This window comes from Ooceraea biroi, chromosome 6, assembly GCF_003672135.1.
Source record: "Ooceraea biroi isolate clonal line C1 chromosome 6, Obir_v5.4, whole genome shotgun sequence".
Taxonomy (NCBI): domain Eukaryota; kingdom Metazoa; phylum Arthropoda; class Insecta; order Hymenoptera; family Formicidae; genus Ooceraea; species Ooceraea biroi.
The window spans coordinates 10538789-10559441 of NC_039511.1; the positions used below are offsets into that span (position 1 = coordinate 10538789).

Here is a 20653-nt window from a genome sequence, read left to right on the forward strand (position 1 = left end):
TGTAATTACGTTCTATACTATAATAAATATAATACAACCAAAAATACCAAAAAAATAAAAATAAATTTTTATTTATTTATACATATATAAAATATATAAAATATATAAATATTAAAAATCTTTTGGGAATTGTTATAAATAATGATCAATTTGTAATTTAAATATTTATCAATTATTTATAAATAGTTCAAGAACTACATACATCAGAATTTCCTTCTTCTAATTAGATATCTTGATAAAATTTGAAAAAATTTCATATAATTTGTTTAAAATTTGACATAATTAAATTAAATTATATCACATTATATGTGATATAATTTAATTTAATATAAATGCATCAAACTATATGGCATATCACACTATACTACACACATAAAAAACGTACACATATTATTATAATAAATTAATGTAAGGTTCAATTAAAAACTGTTATAATTTATTCATTAATATGAGAAACATTCTAACAAGATATATGCAATTATATATGCACATTACTGCTGCATAGAATATAGAATAGTAAAATAGGATATCGATGCTTTCATTAGCTGAAATAAAAGAGATTCGTGTTGTTTTATGTACGCAGTCTTTAATAAAGTAAGTTATATAATTAATATATATAATATAATATAATATATAACATAATATGTATAATATTATATACATATTATATTATTATGTAATATTATTATACATTATATATATTATTATACAGGGTGTCTCAGAAAGGAGAGGGCTCCGTTTGCCTACATTCCCAATTGCCTACAGCTTCGTTTGCCTACAACATTTTGCCGACATTCCCGATTGCCTACAGAGCACTTGCGTACAAGCGCTATTGCACACATGTAATAATTAAAAATACAAATGTACGTTTGCGCACACACATATTGCACACATGACTTTATTGAGCACATACACATTGCACACATGGCTTTATTGCGCACATACACATTGCACACATGACTTTATTACATACATGAAATAAGGGATAATGTTCCGAAAACGGCTTACCTCCGATTTCGATGAAACTTGGTACAAACCTTCCTTTTTGGTCAAAATGAAAGCCCTTAAAAGGATTTTGTGCGACTAATATGGAAAGATCATTTTTCACCATCAAATACCAGAAAGAGTATACGAGGCGCCCTAAACGAGGTATGACAGGTTTCTATAAAAAATTGAATATTTCTATGCAAAGTAGGATGCTTTTATTTAGATTATGAGAAGATTAAGTTAAAAATAACCTAACCCAACCCAACCCCGATTTTTTATTTATGGTCGTCCTTCGTCTTGCAAAGTACATGCGTGGATACCGTGTGTTCCGCCCCCCTTTCGGGGGGCTCCACTACTGTTAAAAATAACCTAACCCAACCAAACCCCGAATTTTTATTTAAAATCGTCCTTCGTCTTGTTCATCTTTTATTGCAAATAATTACCCTGCTTTCATATAATCTAACTCAAATCATAACTTCTTTCATATAACATAATAATAAGAGTATATATGTAATAGTCAAATTCCAGTTTCTACTATTTGATGGTGAAAAATGATCTTTCCATATTAGTCGCACAAAATCCTTTTAAGGGCTTTCATTTTGACCAAAATGGAAAGTTTGTACCAACTTTCATCGCAATCTGAGGTAAGTCGTTTTCGGAACATTATCCCTTATTTCATGTATGCAATAAAGTCATGTGTGCAATGTGTATGTGCGCAATAAAGTCATGTGTGCAATGTGTATGTGCGCAATAAAGCCATCTATGCAATATGCATGTGCGCAAACGTACATTCGTATTTTTAATTATTACATGTGTGCAATAGCGCTTGTAGACAATCGCTCTGTAGGCAATCGGGAATGTCGGCAATCGGAGCTGTTGGCAAAATGTTGTAGGCAAACGAAACTGTAGGCAATTGGGAATGTAAGTAAACGGGACCCTCCCCCTCAGAAAGTTTGGAACAATGCTCGTGTGCAAATAGAGCAGACTGAACTGAGTCGAAAAGTCCTGTACCATTTTGCAATTTTAGCAATAGTTAACGAGGTATTAATTATTAAAAATCGCTATATTAGTCCGGCCGAATGCAAGTGCGTGACGAAATGCAACCACCTAGCAATCGAGATAGCTAGACACGCCGCTCCTGCCTACCCGTTTCCACTTGTGAATTGAAACAACTCCCCGCGCGCTTAGCAACCTCGATCGCTAGGCGGTCGCATCTCGCCGCGCGCTTGCATTCGGCGGTAGGCCGCGGGCCGGACTAATACAGCGATTTTTAATAATTAATAACTCGTTAACTATTACGAGAATTGCAAAATGGTACAGGACTATTTTGACTCAGTTCAGTCTGCTCTATCTGCACACGAGCATTGTCCCAAACATTCTGAGACACCTTTATATATATTACATATATATTATATATATATATATATATATATATATATATATTATACATATTATTTTATTATGTAATATTATTACATATTATATAATTATACTTACTGTGGCAAAACTCTCCCTAGATAGCAAGAGCATTTTAGCGATTGTTAAGGTAAAAGTTTTGTTACCTCTTTGCAACAAAACTAATATTAGCTTCTGTATACGTAATGGTGCTGTATACCATTTAACATTATATCTGCGAAACGGACGAATCGATAATTGAAGAAACACAAATATGTACATTACTAGTCATACTAATCTTCTACTTCCCTTATAAACTATTTTAAAATTATATATTTTGCTAGAAGAATTTTATTTAAATAGGTAAGATATGAAATATTGGGTTGGCAAATAAGTTGGTTCGGTTTTTTAAGGTGGAATAAAATACAATTTTTTTATACACAAAATAAATTTTAATCAATTATATATTGACCATTTTTATTGATGACTTCTTGCCATCTTTCCACCAACTTCATTATGCCGCGTTCGTAAAACATCTGAGGCTTATCGGCGAAAAACCAATCCAGGTGTCTTTTGACGTTCTCTTCATCCTTGAAGAATTTTCCGTTCAAAGAGTTCTGCAACGACCGGAATAAATGATAATCGGAAGGGGCCAGGTCCGGTGAATACGCAGGATGAGGCAAAACATCCCAGCCAAGACTGAGTAATTTGTTCCGAGTTGTCAATGATGTGTGAGGTCTGGCGTTATCGTGGTGGAAGACAACACCTTTTCGATTTATCAATTCTGGACGTTTTTTGCGGAGTGCTTGGTCCAATTTTGTTAACTGCGAGCAGTATGTGGTTGAATCAATCGTTTTGCTTGACGGTAACAGCTCGTAGTAAATGACACCTTTGAAATCCCACCATACGGAGAGCATGATCTTCTTCGGATGCAATCCTGCCTTCCAGGTTGTTTGTGGTGGCTCGCTGCTGTGTCCCCATGATCTTTTCCGCGTTACATTCTCATAGACGACCCATTTTTCATCTCCTGTCACTAACCGCTTCAAAAATGGATCGTTTTCTTGACGTTTCCGCAGCAAATCGCAGATGGATATGCGAGTGGCCAAGTTGGCCTCGGTTAATTCATGCGGCACCCACACATTGAGCCGAGAAACGTATCCCAGTTGGCGCAAATTGTTTTCTACGCTTGTATGAGACATATTACGTACTGTAGCAATCTCTCGCACCGATTGGGATGGATTTTTATCGATGATAGCTTTGACATTACTTGAATCAATCTTGATCGGGCGACCGGAGCGAGGCGCATCATTGACGTCAAAATCTCCAGAACGGAATTTGGCGAACCACTTTTGACATACGCGTTCTGTTAAGGCATCATCTCCATAAACACGGCATATCTTTTTATGAGCCTTTGCAGCTCGTTTGCTCTTCTTGAAATAATAGAGCAAAATATGACGATATGCACGTTATTTACTTCCAGGTTTACAGCTACGCAGCACACACAATATTGATGTTAGTCAAACCTAAATTTACAGAAAGGTTATGTGAAACATGTACTTTCAAATGCACTCTGAAGTTGCGCGATAGTGTCGAGAAAAACAAGAGTGAATTGGAAAGAAGTTGCACCGAAGCAAAAACCGAACGAACTTATTTGCCAACCTAATAGATCATATAAAATAAGTCATATAAAAAAGTTATGCAAACTGTTTCTTTTTGTAAATTCTTAAATAATAGAAGGGCGATAAAACCTATTTTTGATATTAATTGAAATTCTAAAGTTTATTAGGATGTTTTAATAATAACTTGTGTACTTTTGATGAGGCCGTTGAGAATAGTTTTTAAAAAAACAGTTTGTAATTATTTTACCTGAACCACCTTATTAATAAAACTTTAAAACGTTTATTTCTCCTTACGCAGTAGACAACACGTAATTACTGTGATCTGTGATGTCTTGTCCAAGAGAATTCAGCAAGTATAACAATATAAAGAGGATGCCTATTATTATAATATGAAGCATACATGTTTCTATATCACCTTCAATTAACATATTCTTGAAAATCTATATTAATTTTAAGCTGTTTTTAGAAATCGTTTAACACAAATATGCGGATTTATTGACTTAAAACTGTACATATTAATATAATAAATTAATAAATAATATACTAAATAGTTTTAAAAGGAGAAAATATTAGAAATCACAAATATAAGAAGCCTTACCCCAAAAAGATTCAAGCTCGTGGAAATGACAATAAGCAGTGCTAAAGGGAGACATATGTTTTCAAAAGACAATGTTAAAAACTCGGAGTACCTTTAAAAGAAATAAGATGTTATTGGGTGAATTACATAATACTTGTTCTATGAATACCAACTTTATAGCTGTGCAGTGAATGTCAATGGCGTAAGTCATTTCCTTGTACATTTTAATTTCATTGTCCAAGCTACTATTTTCGAGCATGCTCATTGCATGCTCGATGCGATAACTATAAATAATTTTTTCTGCTGTTACTATATAGTTTTTTAGAATTAATTAAAATTCAGAAATTAAAAATAAGAATTACTTATGTGTAATAACTGATATTTATATACTGATATAAATATATACTTATGATATTTTTATTTATACGAAAGTTTTGTATTTTACATTTTTTTCTATTGAATGTATCTTACTTTTTTTACCTAGCAATACTAAATATTCCACACATATGTTGGCAATATCCTAAGAGCAATAATCCTATTCCCATTAACGTAGATGATCCTATCCAAAGAACTGTATCTAAGTGTAGCAAAATTAGATAAAGGTATTTTTCTTGATTAATAAAATATTCAGTTGTAATTTGCACTTTGGCATATGTTTGAGACTCGTTTATGAGCGAAACAATTGTTAAAATACGCGGCCAGAATGGTAATAACATAATACCAAACATGCTACACATGGAAAATGCTAAAAACATTAACAAAAAGTAGCTATATAAATCATTGTTGTTTTAATGTTTTAAAGAAATTGCGTTATCGTAAATTTCAAAAATAATTATAATAAAAACATTGATTGATAATTATAAACATAAAACATTAATAATTATATTAATAACACAACATATTAGTTATGTATATACAGGTCTGATTTTTAATATGTTTTTAATAATTATATTATAATATCTTTTTTGTCTGTGTGCTATCTATTAAAAGTATGAATATATTTGAAGATTATATACTTGAGAAACTTAAGAGAAGATATTTAAAGCAGTGGCTAATAAGATTATTTTATTATATTATCTTTACACTATCATAATTTGTTTAATTTCTCACAACATTATCAATAGATGTTATCTTATACATGTAAGAACAGCTGCATAACGTTTTGCGTGGTTCCCGTATTTTTTTATAATAGCAAATTCGTTTTCGTCTTTCAATTGATTACAAATAAGTTGCAGATGCTCCAGTAAACCCTTTATCTAGTAGTTTAACAACATTGTATATTATTTCTTACTACGATTACTTTAGAAAGCTTAAAGAAATTGTTAGATATAAAATACAATATTGAAAATTCTGAGCAGATAAAAGTCACTTGTACCTTATCGTCGCTGGCCCAACCCGCAACATATACAATCACATATACAGAAAAAAATGACGTTAATGAGAGATTTTTAATGATAATGTTAACAGTGCAATCATCAACCAGGAATGGTGTAAGCTATAATCATAATAATAAATTTGTTAAAATGAATGATATAAAATATCCGCTCTTATATTTATTTACGAAATTTATTTGACAAAAGATAAATTATTGATATTATATTTTCATAAATAATAATAATACTAATATATATTGTACGTAGCATGAGCATTACAACTGTATGTTCTAGTATATTGTAATAATATTACATATTTTAGTTTTCATAATTACAATCATGATGTAACAATAATATTATGTCATAATATCATATTATTAATATGTTATAATTATTAAACAAAACACAAGTAAGATTCTTAACCATTACAAAAAGCGATGCTATTAAGAGACTATTTTTTAAATTTCTTTTCTTTACGAATATATCGCAATTGACATTGAAAAATAATATATGTAAAAATACATACCTGGAATATAACAAAGCTAAGTAAAATGCTAAAACACAAGAAAAATTGAAGTCGAACTAAGTGTGTTCGATAATAAGGCCATAGACCAATTGAGAATAAGTAAAATCGCATAAGTCTAAGGTGTTTTGTCACGATACAGATCATCATTCTGCAAGCATTGCGATACGTTTGACTGCGAATTGTTAAAGATGAATATCTTTACCTTTCCAGAAATGAATACAATATATTTTAGAAGTTTCTTTTTACCATAAATGTTTAACGTAAATTATCTTACTGACCAAGGAATGAACAAAATTGTTTTACAATGTTTTCAAGAAAAAGGCTGCTATTAAGTGATCGATTCCACGCCAATGGAAATTTAACAAATGTTCATTTCTCACAAAAAAACTCTCTCTATAAAATAACTTCTTGATTAAATTGTGCGCAAGCATAGTCACTCTTTTTACTGCAACCGGCGCGTACACACTTGCCTTATTTTATTAGCTATGCTCATATAATACAGTTGTTTGCAATTTTGCATGGAACATTCGTCAATCGATGTTACGCGTCAACAACTATGACAGTATTACTAAAGTAAAGAATATTTAAAATTTAGCCAGGTGAATTTTAAAAAATTCACGTACCTGTATTACATTTGAGTGCACATAGTTTTGATTATATTATTCTTCCCGCAAAATACTGTGACTCGGTGTGGATGAGCCACCCGCTGCCGGATGCCGATCGTCGTTGTCCAGCTGAGGGTCGTGACTGCCAAGAGACGGAATTAACAAGATCAAAGAGACAGACTGTAACAAGGCCTCGGGCCAACAGTACGTATCGTAACGAGTTTGCACTTTATTAAATAAAAGCCAGTTTCTAGTTAAGTGTGGTGTTTCCTTTGCGCGCCGCGAGTCCTCCCGCGTATGTCGCGAATGCTTATATGAGTGTGTCCAGTGAGTATCGCCCGGACGCAATAATATCTTTTCAGGTAAACCATAGTATAATTTTCATTTAAAATCTAAATATTTGTTACTAAAAGGACGTAACGCATTTGTGTGTGTGTGTGTGTGTGAGAGAGAGAGAGTGAGATTATATGTATAGATTATAGAAATACTTTATTAATTAACATTATATACTTTAATAATTAACACTATAAATGATAATACATTTAATATTAATGATAATACATTCTTAATAATGACATACAATTTAAAGAACTGTATAAAAACTTTTTCTAAACATATTTAATATTTCTAAACTGTTATTGTATTTTGCATTAACAATATAAATAATGCAAAAATTAGTAAAAAAACATTTGTAATTTTGGTAATTTTAATTTTCTGGTTCCGGATTCTATCAAATTACGATAACAAAATACTTTTCTTATAAAAATTATTTTTTCTGTCACATAAATTATGGTTAGTAAGAGCAACAATTGCGTATATCTTTGAAACATAAAATTTGATTAGTTTTAATTAATTCAATTACTGTAAAATGCTAAGTATATTATATTTCTTATTTTACCTTGTGGAATAGAGAACGGAGAAATAAAATAATGGCACACTCATTATCTATAATGAGAAATATTGTTTCTTATTTCTTATACTTGTAAAATAGTACAGTAAACATATATTCTACATATAACATATATTATACAATCTGTGTTATCGTAGCTGCACTGTCTAAAAACGTTACAAATATTCTACCTATAATAAAATTAAAATCACTTTGACGTCTCTTAAGGTTCCTGGGTTGTCGCCGCGGCGATGTTAAATTATGACGTCAGAAGCGAGAAATGACACGATGAGAAGTCTTGCGTGTCATTTTCTAATAAAATGATGTTTTGATAAAAAACACTACAGATCGCTTCAGCACACTTGTAAAATACTCCGAAAACTAAGCTTTTCTGTTAACAGTGAATCAATAGCCGTAAAATGACTGTGATATGAGACTTGGTCATGCAGAATTATTGTGCATGTGCAAGACCATTTTCATATTACAGACATTTTACGGCTATGAATATCGGCCATAGTGATCCGAGTTACGCTTACAGATATTCACTGTCGCACGGGCTGCAGGTATGTGACAATAACAGCGCGGCAGAAGTCGAACGTTATAACGCGTTATAGCGTGTTCGCACAAAGTTTCAGTGTATATCTTTTTATATGTATCAAATATACAATTGTGTCCATCTAATGGGACGTAACAACTATTTGCCTCAATCACCGAAGTTCAAGAAAATCTGGATGAAAAGGTTAGTATTTCCATTAATATGCATTATAATTACATGGAATTATTTTGTCCTGTCAATTAATACATATATTATATCTAATTTTCAATGCTTTCGGAAATATTCGAAAGACGATTTATTCTTGAGGCGGTGGGTTTAAAAAATATTTCATCCCAGAGACGACCTATATATTCGTGAGCTGGTTACTTTGAGAAATATTTTATATCATATGCAGTATGCATGGTAATTAAATAAATATTACATGGCAAAACCGATTTATTCGTGGGCTGCCATATAGAATAAATTGAGCCAGAGACGTTAATCTGTGAGCTGGTTAAAAAAATTAAGCCAGAGATATTAATCCGTGAGCTGGTAAAAAATTAAGCCAGAGACATTAATCCGTGAGTAAAAAATTAAATCAGAGACATCCGTGAGTTGACATGTATCAAAAATTAAATCAGAAACGTTAATTCATGATCTTACAAGTACAAAAAATCAGAGACATGTATTCGTAACTTGCAATTTTCTGTTGTAAATTTTCGCTGCAACAGAACAAAAAGAATAGAAAATGTTCTGAAACAACGTGACAACCAGACCTTATTAGAATAATGTGGCTATATTTCAATGTTGTCAGATTTTTAAATATTAATGTAAGCATTAATTTGTTTTTTATTGTTCTTGAAACATATCGCTTTAGTTAAAGTTTAAATATAAATAGTTTTATATATATTTCTTTAATATTATATACTTTATATATTATATTTTGAAATATTATTGAAACAATGGCAAATGTATAGTTCGGCTATAATGTATTAGATTAGAGCAAAAATAACGTTTTATTACTATAATAAATATAATACAACCAAAAATAACAAAACAATAAAAATGCATTCTTATTTATTTATATACATATATAATATACATGATATAAATATATAATATATATAATATAAATATATAAAATGAATAAAAACTTTTAGTTCGACCAAACTGGCAACTTTATTATATATTCATCCACAACGTTTCGACCCCAGCTTTGGGTCCTTATCAAGTGTAAGATAGCATGACAAAGCAATTAAAACAAATGTGGCAACAATCTGTCGTATTCTACAAATAAGAAGAGAAAAAGCGTAAAAGATTATTACAAAAATGAAATCCTCATTTAGTAGAGGAGTATAAGAAAGGTTCCGTGAATACATACTTGCTTCGAGCAACAATACACCAAACCACACAACAAAAATGATATTAGTTTCCATATTAACAATCACTGTACAAGTCAAGATGATAAAATTAAAATTAAAGACACAGCCTTACTCACTCAAGAGTTGACTGAGACTGTGACTGAGCACGAGACAAATAGCCTGTTATTCCCGGACTCTTATGATTTTGTCGTAAACAAGTGGCAGACTTTCGGTGTCCTTCTGTAGGTTGATAGTATTATTAGTTTTCTTGATAAAAATCATTTCGGCTATTTCTCTTTTTCTATTATTTAATTCCTTTTTCAAATCACCCGCTCAAACATAAGGTTGGGGTTGTAAATAGCCTTGTTGATAGATCTATATTGCTGGCTGACGTTAAGTTCCATGCTTCTAATATTGATACTGTAAAAGAAACCCTCTACAATAACTGTTATCCCAGAGATTTTGTCATTAGTTGTATCAATCGTAGATTGCGTGATATTAGATTCCGTGATGCATCACTTGCTGTGAGCCGTTCTTTACAAAGGAGAAAAAATTTCATTACCATTCCTTACATAAAAGATGTCAGTGAAAATGTTGCGAGAACTTTGAATATTACGATTTTGACGTTTCATACAATATACATAGACGATTGGATTGTATAATTAAGCGTGGAAAGGATCGACTAGAGAAGGATTGTCAAATGGGTGTCGTGTACAAAATAGTGTTCTGATTGTGATTGTTGTTACATAGGTCAGACGAGACGACATTTAGCGAAAAGATTGTCTGAACATAGGACGGATATTAAGAAAAATGATACTAATCATTCGGTTGTTAGTAAGCACCACGTTCAACACAATCATGAATTTGCTTGGTCTGATTTCAAAATTTTACATAAGGAATTAAATAATAGAAAAAGAGAAATAGCCGAAATGATTTTTATCAAGAAAACTAATAATACTATCAACCTACAGAAGGACACCGAAAGTCTGCCACTTGTTTACGACAAAATCATAAGAGTCCGGGAATAACAGGCTATTTGTCTCGTGCTCAGTCACAGTCTCAGTCAACTCTTGAGTGAGTGAGGCTGTGTCTTTAATTTTAATTTTATCATCTTGACTTGTACAGTGATTGTTAATATGGAAACTAATATCTTTTTTGTTGTGTGGTTTGGTGTATTGTTGCTCGAAGCAAGTATGTATTCACGGAACCTTTCTTATACTCCTCTACTAAATGAGGATTTCATTTTTGTAATAATCTTTTACGCTTTTTCTCTTCTTATTTATAGAATACGACAGATTGTTGCCACATTTGTTTTAATTGCTTTGTCATGCTATCTTACACTTGATAAGGACCCAAAGCTGGGATCGAAACGTTGTGGATGAATATATAATAAAGTTGCCAGTTTGGTCAAACTAATAGTTTTTATTCGTTTAATTACCTACTGGCGAGGAAGGAAGGCTTTAATTGTAAATATATAAACTATATAAAATATATAAAATATTAAAAATCTGTTGGGAATTGTAATAAATAATGATCAATTTGTAATTTAATTATTTATCAATTATTTATAAATAGTTCAAGAACTATATACTTCAGAATTTCCTTCTTCTAATTAGATATCTTCATAAAATTTGAAAACATTTCATATAATTTGTTTAAAATTTGACATAATTAAATTAAATTATATCACATTATATGTGATATAATTTAATTTAATATAAATGCATCAAACTATATGGCATATTACACTATACTACACACATAAAAAACGTACACATATTATTATAATAAATTAATGCAAGGTTCAATTAAAAACTGTTATAATTTATTCAGTAATATGAGAAACATTCTAACAAGATATATGCACTTATATATGCGCATTATTGCTGCATAGAATATAGAATAGTAAAATAGGATATCGATGCTTTCGTTAGCTGAAATAAAAGAGATTCGTGTTGTTTTATCTACGCAGTCTTTAATAAAGTAAGTTATATAATTAATATATATAATATTATATAATATAATATAATATAATCTAATATAATATGTATAATATTATATACATATTATATTAGTATGTAATATTATTATATATTATAATTAATATATATAATATAATATATATAATATAATATAATATAATCTAATATACTATGTATAATATTATATACATATTATATTATTATGTAATATTATTATATATTATATATATTATTATATATATTATTATACAGGGTGTCTCAGAAAGTTTGGAACAATGCTCGTGTGCAAATAGAGCAGACTGAACTGAGTCGAAAAGTCCTGTACCATTTTGCAATTTTAGCAATAGATAACGAGGTATTAATTATTAAAAATCGCTATATTAGTCCGGCCGAATACAAGTGCGTGACGAAATGCAACCACCTAGCAATCGAGATGGCTAGACACGCCGCTCCTGCCTACCCGTTTCCACTTGTGAATTGAAACAACTCCCCGCGCGCTTAGCAACCTCGATCGCTAGGCGGTCGCATCTCGCCGCGCGCTTGCATTCGGCGGTAGGCCGCGGGCCGGACTAATACAGCGATTTTTAATAATTAATAACTCGTTAACTATTACGAGAATTGCAAAATGGTACAGGACTTTTTGACTCAGTTCAGTCCGCTCTATCTGCACACGAGCATTGTCCCAAACATTCTGAGACACCTTTATATATATTACATATATGTTATATATATATATATATATATATATTATACATATTATTTTATTATGTAATATTATTACATATTATATAATTATACTTACTGTGGCAAAACTCTCCCTAGATAGCAAGAGCATTTTAGCGATTGTTAAGGTAAAAGTTTTGTTACCTCTTTGCAACAAAACTAATAATAGCTTCTGTATACGTAATGGTGCTATATACCATTTAACATTATATCTGCGAAACGGACGAATCGATAATTGAAGAAACACAAATATGTACATTACTAGTCATACTAATCTTCTACTTCCCTTATAAACTATTTTAAAATTATATATTTTGCTAGAAGAATTTTATTTAAATAGGTAAGATATGAAATAGATCATATAAAATAGGTCATATAAAAAAAGTTATGCAAACTGTTTCTTTTTGTAAATTCTTAAATAATAGAAGGGCGATAAAACCTATTTTTGATATTAATTGAAATTCTAAAGTTTATTAGGATGTTTTAATAATAACTTGTGTACTTTTGATGAGGCCGTTGAGAATAGTTTTTAAAAAAACAGTTTGTAATTATTTTACCTGAACCACCTTATTAATAAAACTTTAAAACGTTTATTTCTCCTTACGCAGTAGACAACACGTAATTACTGTGATCTGTGATGTCTTGTCCAAGAGAATTCAGCAAGTATAACAATATAAAGAGGACGCCTATTATTATAACATGAAGCATACATGTTTCTATATCACCTTCAATTAACATATTCTTGAAAATCTATATTAATTTTAAGCTGTTTTTAGAAATCGTTTATTACAAATATGCGGATTTATTGACTTAAAACTGTACATATTAATATAATAAATTAATAAATAATATACTAAATAGTTTTAAAAGGAGAAAATATTAGAAATCACAAATATAAGAAGCCTTACCCCAAAAAGATTCATGCTCGTGGAAATGACAATAAGCAGTGCTAAAGGGAGACATATGTTTTCAAAAGACAATGTTAACAACTCGGAGTACCTTCAAAAGAAATAAGATGTTATTGGGTGAATTACATAATACTTGTTCTATGAATACCAACTTTATAGCTGTGCAGTGAATGTCAATGGCGTAAGTCATTTCCTTGTACATTTTAAGTTCAGTGTCCAAGCTACTATTTTCGAGCATGCTCATTGCATGCTCGATGCGATAACTATAAATAATTTTTTCTGCTGTTACTATATAGTTTTTTAAAATTAATTAAAATTCAGAAGTTAAAAATAAGAATTACTTATGTGTAATAACTGATATTTATATACTGATATAAATATATATTTATGATATTTTTATTTATAAGAAAGTTTTGTATTTTACATTTTTTTCTATTGAATGTATCTTACTTTTTTTACCTAGCAATACTAAATATTCCACACATATGTTGGCAATATCCTAAGAGCAACAATCCTATTCCCATTAACGTAGATGTTCCTATCCAAAGAACTGTTTCTAAGTGTAGCAAAATTAGATAAAAGTATTTTTCTTGATTAATAAAATATTCAGTTGTAATTTGCACTTTGGCATATGTTTGAGACTCGTTTATGAGCGAAACAATTGTTAAAATACGCGGCCAGAATGGTAATACTATAATACCAAACATGCTACACATGGAAAATGCTAAAAACATTAACAAAAAGTAGCTATATAAATCATTGTTGTTTTAATGTTTTAAAGAAATTGCGTTATCGTAAATTTCAAAAATAATTATAATAAAAACATTGATTGATAATTATAAACATAAAACATTAATAATTATATTAATAACACAACATATTAGTTATGTATATACAGGTCTGATTTTTAATATGTTTTTAATAATTATATTATAATATCTTTTTTGTCTGTGTGCTATCTATTAAAAGTATGAATATATTTGAAGATTATATACTTGAGAAACTTAAGAGAAGATATTTAAAGCAGTGGCTAATAAGATTATTTTATTATATTATCTTTACACTATCATAATTTGTTTAATTTCTCACAACATTATCAATAGATGTTATCTTATACATGTAAGAACAGCTGCATAACGTTTTGCATGGTTCCCGTATTTTTTTATAATAGCAAATTCGTTTTCGTCTTTCAATTGATTACAAATAAGTTGCAGATGCTCCAGTAAACCCTTTATCTAGTAGTTTAACAACATTGTATATTATTTCTTACTACGATTACTTTAGAAAGCTTAAAGAAATTGTTAGATATAAAATACAATATTGAAAATTCTGAGCAGATAAAAGTCACTTGTACCTTATCGTCGCTGGCCCAACCCGCAACATGTGCAATCATATATATAGAAAAATATGACGTTATTGAGAGATTTTTAATGATAATGTTAACAGTGCAATCATCAACCAGGAATGGTGTAAGCTATAATCATAATAATAAATTTGTTAAAATGAATGATATAAAATATCCGCTCTTATATTTATTTACGAAATTTATTTGACAAAAGATAAATTATTGATATTATATTTTCATAAATAATAATAATACTAATATATATTGTACATAGCATGAGCGTTGCAACTGTATGTTCTAGTATATTGTAATAATATTACATATTTTAGTTTTCATAATTAAAATCATGATGTAACAATAATATTATGTCATAATATCATATTGTTAATATGTTATAATTATTAAACAAAACACAAGTAAGATTATTAAGCATTACAAAACGTGATACTCTTAAGAGACTATTTTTTAAATTTCTTTTCTCTACGAATATATCGCAATTGACATTGAAAAATAATATATGTAAAAATACATACCTGGAATATAACAAAGCTAAGTAAAATGCTAAAACACAAGAAAAATTGAAGTCGAACTAAGTTTGTTCGATAATAAGGCCATAGACCAACTGCGAGTAAGTAAAATCGCATAAGTCTAAGGTGTTCTGTCACGATACAGATCACCATTCTGCAAGCACTGCAATACGTTTGACTGCGAATTGTTAAAGATGAATATCTTTACCTTTCCAGAAATGAAATCAATATTTTTTAGAATTTTCTTCTTTTATTATAAATGTTTAACGTAAGTTATCTTACTGACCAAGAAATGAACAAACTTGTCTTACAATGTTTTCAAGAAAAAGGCTGCTATTAAGTGATCGATTCCACGCAATGGAAATTTAACAAATGTTCATTTCTCACAAAAAATTCTCTCTATAAAATAACTTCTTGATTAAATTGTGCGCAAGCATAGTCACTCTTTTTACTGCAACCGGCGCGTACATACTTGCCTTATTTTATTAGCTATGCTCATATAATACAGTTGTTTGCAATTTTGCATGGAACATTCGTCAATCGATGTTACGCGTCAACAACTATGACAGTATTACTAAAGTAAAGAATATTTAAAATTTAGCCAGGTGAATTTTAAAAACTTCGCGTACCTGTATTACATTTGAGTGCACATAGTTTTGATTATATTATTCTTCCCGCAAAATATTGTGACTCGATGTGGATGAGCCACCCGCTGCCGGATGCCGATCGTCGTTGTCCAGCTGAGGGTCGTGACTGCCAAGAGACGGAATTAACAAGATCAAAGAGACAGACTGTAACAAGGCCTCGGGCCAACAGCACGTATCGTAACGAGTTTGCACTTTATTAAATAAAAGCCAGTTTCTAGTTAAGTGTGGTGTTTCCTTTGCGCGCCGCGAGTCCTCCCGCGTATGTCGCGAATGCTTATATGAGTGTGTCCAGTGAGTATCGCCCGGACGCAATAATATCTTTTCAGGTAAACCATAGTATAATTTTCATTTAAAATCTAGATATTTGTTACTAAAAGGACGTAACGCATTTGTGTGTGTGTGTGTGTGTGTGAGAGAGAGAGTGAGATTATATGTATAGATTATAGAAATACTTTATTAATTAACATTATATACTTTAATAATTAACACTATAAATGATAATACATTTAATATTAATGATAATACATTCTTAATAATGACATACAATTTAAAGAACTGTATAAAAACTTTTTCTAAACATATTTAATATTTCTAAACTGTTATTGTATTTTGCATTAACAATATAAATAATGCAAAAATTAGTAAAAAAACATTTGTAATTTTGGTAATTTTAATTTTCTGGTTCCGGATTCTATCAAATTACGATAACAAAATACTTTTCTTATAAAAATTATTTTTTCTGTCACATAAATTATGGTTAGTAAGAGCAACAATTGCGTATATCTTTGAAACATAAAATTTGATTAGTTTTAATTAATTCAATTACTGTAAAATGCTAAGTATATTATATTTCTTATTTTACCTTGTGGAATAGAGAACGGAGAAATAAAATAATGGCACACTCATTATCTATAATGAGAAATATTGTTTCTTATTTCTTATACTTGTAAAATAGTACAGTAAACATATATTCTACATATAACATATATTATACAATCTGTGTTATCGTAGCTGCACTGTCTAAAAACGTTACAAATATTCTACCTATAATAAAATTAAAATCACTTTGACGTCTCTTAAGGTTCCTGGGTTGTCGCCGCGGCGATGTTAAATTATGACGTCAGAAGCGAGAAATGACACGATGAGAAGTCTTGCGTGTCATTTTCTAATAAAATGATGTTTTGATAAAAAACACTACAGATCGCTTCAGCACACTTGTAAAATACTCCGAAAACTAAGCTTTTCTGTTAACAGTGAATCAATAGCCGTAAAATGACTGTGATATGAGACTTGGTCATGCAGAATTATTGTGCATGTGCAAGACCATTTTCATATTACAGACATTTTACGGCTATGAATATCGGCCATAGTGATCCGAGTTACGCTTACAGATATTCACTGTCGCACGGGCTGCAGGTATGTGACAATAACAGCGCGGCAGAAGTCGAACGTTATAACGCGTTATAGCGTGTTCGCACAAAGTTTCAGTGTATATCTTTTTATATGTATCAAATATACAATTGTGTCCATCTAATGGGACGTAACAACTATTTGCCTCAATCACCGAAGTTCAAGAAAATCTGGATGAAAAGGTTAGTATTTCCATTAATATGCATTATAATTACATGGAATTATTTTGTCCTGTCAATTAATACATATATTATATCTAATTTTCAATGCTTTCGGAAATATTCGAAAGACGATTTATTCTTGAGGCGGTGGGTTTAAAAAATATTTCATCCCAGAGACGACCTATATATTCGTGAGCTGGTTACTTTGAGAAATATTTTATATCATATGCAGTATGCATGGTAATTAAATAAATATTACATGGCAAAACCGATTTATTCGTGGGCTGCCATATAGAATAAATTGAGCCAGAGACGTTAATCTGTGAGCTGGTTAAAAAAATTAAGCCAGAGATATTAATCCGTGAGCTGGTAAAAAATTAAGCCAGAGACATTAATCCGTGAGTAAAAAATTAAATCAGAGACATCCGTGAGTTGACATGTATCAAAAATTAAATCAGAAACGTTAATTCATGATCTTACAAGTACAAAAAATCAGAGACATGTATTCGTAACTTGCAATTTTCTGTTGTAAATTTTCGCTGCAACAGAACAAAAAGAATAGAAAATGTTCTGAAACAACGTGACAACCAGACCTTATTAGAATAATGTGGCTATATTTCAATGTTGTCAGATTTTTAAATATTAATGTAAGCATTAATTTGTTTTTTATTGTTCTTGAAACATATCGCTTTAGTTAAAGTTTAAATATAAATAGTTTTATATATATTTCTTTAATATTATATACTTTATATATTATATTTTGAAATATTATTGAAACAATGGCAAATGTATAGTTCGGCTATAATGTATTACATTAGAGCAAAAATAATTGTTGTTTTTGCTATTAAGTTGATATTAAGCTATTATGCACCAACCTAATAAATATTGCAATAGTAAATCGTGAAATAAAGGATAAAATCAGAGTTATTAGTGAGACGTATATTATTTAATATATGCAAATGTTGGCTCAGGCATTGTATTTGTTTAAAGAGAAGAAAGTCAAATATTTCATAATGTTTCATGAGGTTGTTGTCATATAATGTATTTTTACATTATTACTGCATAGAATATATGACGGTGAAATAAGATATCGATGTCTTCATTAGCTGCAATTAAAAATAAGTCTTTTGTTATATTATCTGTTTGAAATATGTTGTGTATATATAAAAATGTACCATGTAACATATACTGAAATTTATGACATATAATTGTTTTACCGTAGAAAAGCATTCCATAGATGCTAATTATTCCTCTTATATTTAAGGTAAAGGGCTTATTATTTATGTGCAAAAGGAATAATATCAATTTTTGTGTTTGTAAGGGTGCTATATACCATTTAGTGTTGCACCTGTTAAATAATAAAAACAAATTGTTAGTTCGAGAAGGTATAAACATTTAAGGAAATTTAAACAGATATACATTAGTAATTTCCAAGTTATATTATTAGAGGTGTGCAAAAATTTTAGTCGTTTTAAACATTTTCTTTTGTTTGCATATAATATAAGTATTACAAATCAATCTCCAAAATATTTTTCCTCATTATGTATAACCTTCTGCCATCTTTCTGGCAAGTTTTGGATTTCGTTGTGAATAAAAAGACTTCGGGGCAATAAAAGTGTCGAACCATTTTCGTATCTTTGCTACATTTCAAAAGCGTTGTTCGAGATGAGAGAGAGAGAGAGAGAGAGAGAGAGAGAGAGCCATATAAAAATATCTTACACGGTGTTAAATACGTGATTATTGTGATCTGTAATTTCTTGTCCTATACTGTTAGACAAGAACATAGATATAACAATCGGCAATAGTGTACCAAAATGTATAAAAACCTTTTTTATATTGAAATTAGACGAGGTAGTCCAAACAATCTATAACATATTTTTACTTAAGTGTCGCATATCTTGAAGACTCAATTATTTTATGAAATTAAAGAAATTGTAAATACCAAAAATGCAACAAAAAATAATTCATACCTAAATCCGTATCTCTTTTGATGGAAAATTTATTATCTTGAAATTCTTGTATTACGATTAGAACTCGCGTGTAGCACATATTTTTTTCTTTTCAATCATTGTTTTAATTAGAATTTTTTAATTAGAGTGTTACAAATACATTAACGTCATACGTATGCTATTTATCAAACATATATTTAAAACTACAAAACACTCACCCCCAAAAGATTCAAACTTAAGCAACATACGAAAATAATTGATGACAAGATTATTGATCCTACCATGATGTTCATTAAAATTTCGGTAAATCTACAAAAGAATATATTCAACAAATATTGTTACATATATTCATAACATATATAAATACTGTTGCATAAATATTAACTTCATAGCTTTGCGATGCATGTCGACGGCATAAATCATTTCTTTATAAATCATAAGATCGTTCTGCAGGAAAATTTTTTCCAGTGTTATTGCTTGATGAATGCGATAACTGTAAACAATATTTCTGTTCTAATCGTACAGTTATTCTAAATTAAAGTTTTAAATAAAAATATAAAAATATTTTATTTATGATCGCTACATATACATTCTTTCATAGATATATATATATATATATATATACACTTATTTCCTCACGTGGCAATTCTAAACATGCCACAGATATGTTTAAAATATGCAATATACGTCAATCCTATCGCTGTTAGTCCACTTCCACCTATACAAATGGCTGCATCTATGTGCAGCAAAATCAAATAAAAATATTTCTCTTGATCAATAAAATATTCCGTTGCAATTTGCATCATGTCATGTTGAGAATTATTTATGATCAGAATAATATCAATAATACGTGACCAAATTGGTGACGATATAAAGATAACCATTAAGCCCATATTAAGCACTAAGAACATTCAAAAAATATAATTATTTTACTATCTTTTAAATTACGGGATACTGCGTTATGAAAACTTTGAAATTTCTTTAACCATTTCCTTGAGAAGAAAATGTAACACTTTTAGCAATTAACTGTTACATTTGTGCTTTTCTACTATTCTTTAATCATACTTTAATAAAAAATAAAAATTGAGATAAAATTATATATATAATGTTTTAATAATAAATGTTTATTTAAAA

At 29.7% G+C, this 20653-nt stretch overlaps 3 protein-coding genes across 6 annotated transcripts in view; 1 reads left to right on the forward strand and 2 right to left on the reverse strand.

Annotated features, from left to right (window-relative positions):
* LOC105287192 overlaps positions 1 to 20653 on the forward strand; it is a 187923-nt gene that overhangs the window by 612 nt on the left and 166658 nt on the right. The gene's annotated exons all lie outside the window — the stretch shown is intronic.
* LOC105287082 lies at positions 415 to 7528 on the reverse strand. Of its 2 annotated transcripts, XM_026970252.1 has the most exons (9): positions 6478 to 7528; positions 5954 to 6073; positions 5717 to 5834; positions 5059 to 5323; positions 4752 to 4862; positions 4600 to 4690; positions 4296 to 4441; positions 2485 to 2617; positions 415 to 545 (listed from the first exon to the last, which is right to left on the reverse strand). In XM_026970252.1, exons 1-9 carry the CDS (start codon positions 6622 to 6624, stop codon positions 492 to 494), a joined length of 1185 nt encoding a protein of 394 aa, XP_026826053.1. In that variant the 5' UTR covers positions 6625 to 7528; the 3' UTR covers positions 415 to 491. The 2 variants fall into 2 exon arrangements, with proteins under 2 accessions (XP_026826053.1, XP_026826054.1); XM_026970253.1 differs by lacking the exon at positions 415 to 545 and having other exon boundaries at positions 2531 to 2617; positions 4249 to 4441.
* LOC105286960 lies at positions 11671 to 17591 on the reverse strand. Of its 3 annotated transcripts, XM_026970254.1 has the most exons (9): positions 15359 to 17591; positions 14835 to 14954; positions 14598 to 14715; positions 13940 to 14204; positions 13633 to 13743; positions 13481 to 13571; positions 13177 to 13322; positions 12652 to 12784; positions 11671 to 11801 (listed from the first exon to the last, which is right to left on the reverse strand). In XM_026970254.1, the coding sequence occupies exons 1-9, from the start codon at positions 15503 to 15505 to the stop codon at positions 11748 to 11750; spliced, it is 1185 nt and encodes a 394-aa protein (XP_026826055.1). In that variant the 5' UTR covers positions 15506 to 17591; the 3' UTR covers positions 11671 to 11747. The 3 variants fall into 3 exon arrangements, with proteins under 3 accessions (XP_026826055.1, XP_026826058.1, XP_026826057.1); XM_026970257.1 differs by lacking the exon at positions 11671 to 11801 and having other exon boundaries at positions 12665 to 12784; positions 13199 to 13322; XM_026970256.1 differs by lacking the exon at positions 11671 to 11801 and having other exon boundaries at positions 12693 to 12784; positions 13130 to 13322.